General features: G+C 46.0%; 1 protein-coding gene across 1 annotated transcript; it reads left to right on the top strand.

The window, feature by feature from the left end:
- Window positions 1–728: 728 nt before the first annotated feature.
- BC939DRAFT_471998 (uncharacterized protein) lies at window positions 729–2027 on the top strand (the record flags this gene model as incomplete). Its single annotated transcript, XM_051558243.1, has 5 exons — window positions 729–762; window positions 828–1018; window positions 1049–1140; window positions 1182–1366; window positions 1487–2027. The coding sequence occupies 5 exons, from the start codon at window positions 729–731 to the stop codon at window positions 1822–1824; spliced, it is 840 nt and encodes a 279-aa protein (XP_051405807.1). The 3' UTR covers window positions 1825–2027.
- Window positions 2028–5400: the final 3373 nt, after the last annotated feature.

Below are 5400 nucleotides of genomic sequence, written 5' to 3'. Positions count from 1 at the left end.
CTCCTATTGTAAATAGAACTAATGATAGAAGTTACAGAACTCGTTATTAGACCCCCTACGCCGCATTACCCCGTTGCCTCTTGCCACGGTAGGTAGTGAGGCTTCTAGTCAATCAGAGGTATTATTCAGAAGCCGGTTGTTACAAACGATCTTTCGTGCAGCGCCATACGCGTCGCTCTTGTCCTGTGCATCGAAACATAATCCAACGGTTACAGCCCAATTGAATGAATCTCCCTAGTTCCTAGTTTTGGAGCGTTAAATATGTGAGTTAAGTCCAGGTGAACTTCTCAGAACATCATGGAAGAGGGTTGAAAAAGCAAACGCGTGGCGATACCTCCAAATGTACCTCAATTGCAAAGGCGCTTTGGACAATGCACAAAGCGAGCATCAAGAGCTTACTGAGAGCAATTGTTTATGAGTATCTAGTCTATGAGTAAGACGTATCTCAGGACATTCTCTGGATACATGGTCTGGATAGACCGTAGACTATACCTTGTATAACGGACTCTAGTGAATATGTGGTATTGCTGATGCTTATGGCCATTGATAACTCATCGTGATTTAGCAATCTCTCTTCTTTTCTTTCTACATAAGGCAAACCCTAGCCATCCTCATTTAGAGTCTAGTATTACGTACAAACAGCCTTGCACATTTCGAAAAAGAAAAGAAGACGAGCTCCAAAAGGACGAGCTGCAGATGGGCGTAAAGCAATTGGACGAAGAGAGAGAATGACACAACATGGCCGTTGCTCGAGATTGCCTGGTCATGGAGATATGGTCAAGAAGAAAACTTGTAGACTATGAGGCGAGTTATATATTTTATGCAAGGTGGAGGACATGGTGAGATGCACTTTTTTCTCTGTGCACACTCTAACACTCTACAACCAACATCACTGTTGCAAATTACCTTCCTCACCAGCACTCCACTACACGCTACGCTAACTACAATGATCAAGGCACAGAGAAATGAATGTACATTCTACAACTGTGTCCAGAGACTGCTGGACAAGAAAGAGGCGGTCCAGACATAGGAGCGTCGCATTGAACAGGGTCTCCCAGTCAGGGACGAGGACAGACCTGTGCCATTGACCAAGTCAGAAAAAAACCATTTGCTTCGGTCGCACTCAACGGTGCCAGTCCAGTGAAAAACGTCCTTTTAAATGTGTTCGTCTAATTTGAAAGGCGCGAAGATAGAAGCATGGCTTTCATCTGCGTCTGCAAAAAGCCATTCCTGACAAGGGATAGCCTGAGCAAGCATTACAAGCGGGTCTGCGCCCACTCCAACATGCCGACTAACGTTCCAGGGCTTCAACTTATTGACAGCGCTCAAGTTCTCCCTGATGATTTGGAGGTCGTCAATGCCTCAGGTATATCCGACAACGAGGTTGATGGGGAGAACGACAAAGGCGATGAGGCGTTTAGCGGCAGATATGCACCCATATTCAACAATAACGACATTTCGACTACTTCACTGACATTTGATTCAGGAAGAGTGGTTGGTGCAACTATCCGAGAGTTCATGCGGGGCTTGGGTATTGCACATACTCAACAGCAACATGCACAGCGCATGCAAATCATGGCGTTTCAAGAGGAACAGCGCACGTTGAGCACAGCCGTGGAGCAGCGGATCCTGAGCTCTATTGCCCAGATTGCAGCAGGTCAAGGGCAGGGGCAAGCTGTGCAAGCTGCTTCTGCTTCTGCTTCTGCTTCTGACACCGGACCTTCCAGTCCGGTTTCTACAAATAGGAAAAGAACGCGCTCTGACGCCCCTCACTTTGGAACATTCTGGCCCCCTAGTCGTATGTCTCCAACTGAAAATAAGTAAAATGAAAACGGCGGTTTGGTGGAGCGAGTGTAGATCGATATAAAAATTGGAGAGATGTAGAGACGGAAAAGCGCATGGTCTCGCCTTGCTTATCATTTTCCACGACAGTGAAAGCTAGGTAACTCCCTACGCGTCGGCATGCTTGCAAACGATTGGAGTATCTGAGGTGTCGAAGGATCTAGGGTGAAAAGGGTATTTTATTGGGCGAATGCTGCTATCTAGTTCTATGCGTAGATAGGGGTTATATACTAGTTGCATCGGTGTCAACAGTGCATTGAAATATTGTAGAAACTGGGCGAAGCACTGTCGACATCATAGCATACTAAATCTAGCATTAAACCTTTGCAAAGATTCACGATAGTGATTTTGAATCGTAAAGTACTACTCCAATATGATCACAAACGACTGTCTGTTTTCTCTTTCCATGGCACCTCGTCATTCAGCTTCGAAGTGAAATCTGGCTCAATCCTGCCTCATATTGGATTGGACAAAGGGGTAGATTCTCCAGCGATAAGGAAACCGATATGTGAATCTACATGTAGACCTAGTATGACACCCCGTTATCACCGCACTACTGGTAAACAGCAATTTAGTGCGTCGCCTAGGTGTGTCAAGAGTGTAACACACCTGGCAGCAGAGAACGAAGGCGAACTACAGCCTATATCAAGGAAGCGATGGCTAAAAAGATCCGGATCCTTAAACGAATTGAGGTGATGGAGATGATGGGACTAGATGTGATAGGAGCGAGAGCAATCTATTAACAATTACGTATTGGGGACGGTAGCGCGTGGTCGGGGCAGAAGAAAAAAGTTCGGGCTGGTATAGAGAGAGAGGTGTACAAAAGTGCGCACTGGTAGAGGGAGAGATGTACTAAAGTTTGCACTCTTGACGCACCTGGGCAATGCACTAAATTGCAGTGCGGCGATAACGGGGTGTCAGGTGCTTAACCCACGTATTAATCCTTTATATGAAGGAAGGATGCCCGTGAGGCTATGGTGTAAGATTAGAGCTCTCACGGGGGGTGTGAGAAGAATATTTCACAATGTGCTTTGGATAATCTCACGGAGGGGTGAGATTATATTCTTCCTTTTGCCAGAGGGTGTTCTTGGGCCCCAGCCTGTAGGTTCCAGGGTAGATCACTCCAAGCAATGATAGGAGACAGTGCTCGTGAAACCTTTGTTGTTAGTTACCTGTTTCAGCACCAAACGCCTACTACTTCTTGCCTCCTTTTATCGCGTTTTACAACCAATGTCTTTAGTGATTCTTTGCGCCTATGTGAGTCGCTGTCTCTATCTATGCTGCATACAGTGCTACCTCCAATCTTCATCTTTGTTTGGAGTCCTGCATAGCTGATCTACTCTGGAACCTACAGGCTGGGGCCCAAGAACACCCTCTGGCAAAATAAAGAGCAGTGGTTACGGCTAGTTGGTAGTTGCATTGCATAAAAATTCTCGAATCTAGTTGGCATCAACTAAATTCAATACACCCAGCACGGATGTACTCTCGCAGGAAGTCCATGAATAATGAGCCTCATCAGAGCCCCGTCCATCAGTGTGCAGAGTGTAAAAGCAAAAATTCCGTGGGGCGAGGACAGAATTGTTCTCGAATTTGGGGAGCAAAACTGTTGGTGCACTGAAGTGAGCAGCCAATAGACTGTCGCACATTTTTGCTCTACACGCTGATGAGTGAGGCTCTGAATATGGGTGGGTTTATACGTTGGCATATAGACAAAGGAACAGCTGTTGCGGATGAAGATTATTCGTTTCAAGCGGCCAAGGCATTCTCCACATCAATAGGCGACGGATACTGAAAGAAAAAGTGTTGTTGGTTAAATACTGTTCCTGTTGCCTCCTAGCCTTCCCACGCGGAGGTGTTGCGGGCTCGAATCAAGAAGTTACAGGACCTTCGCCCTACCGACAGTACGCACATTCGTATTAACAAGCACAAACGGATCAAAGGGAGAAAGCTGACAAAAGAGGAGCATCGAACCATTCTATATTGCTAAGAGTGTTGCAAAGCAGGGAGAGAAAATGGCAAGGCTGCTTCGATAGCCGACCCTATGGAATAATGTTGGAGATGTTGTATAACAGAAATATTCAAGGCACGCGCCTCCCTTACCTGAACCTCAATAAAACACCTTCATCACTGAGCACTCCCTTAACTTTTCCAACACCACGCTCCCAGACTTGAACCTATTGCATCTTAACTGTGTTTTCTTCGTTGGATTGATTGGTAATGAAAAGAGGATGGTTATTTTGAACGATCCACCCCTTTGTTAGTCTCTTGGTTCAGAAGATAATGCGACGGAGACAGAAGACGTGCCCAGCTAATTATTCCACAGGGTATATTCTGTGCGCATGAATAAAAGACTTGACGCGAGCTAGCCTCAATCATAGACGGAGATACTATATACCAGACAATCAATCACACCTTGTCCTTGTCACGGACAGTCCCCAGTAGAGCTATGATTTCGTCCCACGCGTCGCGTCGCGTCGCGTAGCTCCCCCACTGCGCCCCATACTTGTCATTTGGCTCCGACTCTTTATAGTCCCGACTACGTACTCCAAGACGCGTCTAGAACAGTCCGCCAGATTACTGGTAACGCGTATAAATACCCTAGCATAGTTAGTACTTTCACTCCAGTCTGCAATAGAACTATCACCTCCTTGTTTGATATCTTTTTTGCCTTGTCCGTTCCTGACACTCCATTTATTTTCCCGCATATATCAAGGCTCGCACATCTATCGATGCTTGACGAAACAGTAAGGCTGCCGGAACAATGGCTTGGGGTTCTTGACAGTATAAAATTCACTCTCGTCTTTTCGTATCTCTTCTTCACCCCCTCCCTACCTTGCAGGGTATTTTCTTTTCACCAAAGCATACCTTAGACTTTATCGATCCTTCACCTCCGCTTTCCCACTTTCTCCCGCAGAACCATGCTACAATGCAAAACCTTACTGTTATCCCTGACCCCGGATAGTATACGAAAGCCCAGAATGTCCTGCAAGTCCAAGCCCAGCATGCCCAGCCCGCGCTCTTCTTTTGAGCTATTCCCCATCTTAGTACCGCCAGCACCACTATCACCGCCAGTCAGCAAGCACTGGAGTCATCTTCAAGCTCTCGACATCAAGAACGATGCCACGAGGGACCTCAAAGTGAAGGAGGGATTATGCTAAGGTGAAGGCAAATATGGAAATAGTGCTTTCGTATTGCATATTATTACATGGATGTTCAACCATAATATCAAGCCTATGTTCTCACCAACATCTCTCTGTATTCGCATCGCGGCTGTTCGTAAGGGAGCCTGTTTTTTACGTTCCAAAATGCCTTCATCTTTGATAAATACACCAGGTGTTTTACATAGGTTTCCTAGAAGGAGTTGTTGGCAACCCAGGTTGTCCAGTGGGTTCTCTTCTTTTGTAAGAACTCATTGCTCTGTGCTTGACTACATACTTCAACCTTAGTCAGATAAATTCGCTGTCCATGTGGCACTGTGTTGCTTGATTATCTTTTGATCGTGTGACATTGCATTTGCTCTTGTGTAATGCAGAAACCGGCAATTTCATCGAAGGGATG

This window comes from Gamsiella multidivaricata, assembly GCF_025024155.1.
Source record: "Gamsiella multidivaricata strain RSA 2152 chromosome Unknown BC939scaffold_195, whole genome shotgun sequence".
Classification (NCBI taxonomy): Eukaryota; Fungi; Mortierellomycota; class Mortierellomycetes; order Mortierellales; family Mortierellaceae; genus Gamsiella; species Gamsiella multidivaricata.
This window is presented reverse-complemented; position numbering and strand designations above follow the sequence as displayed.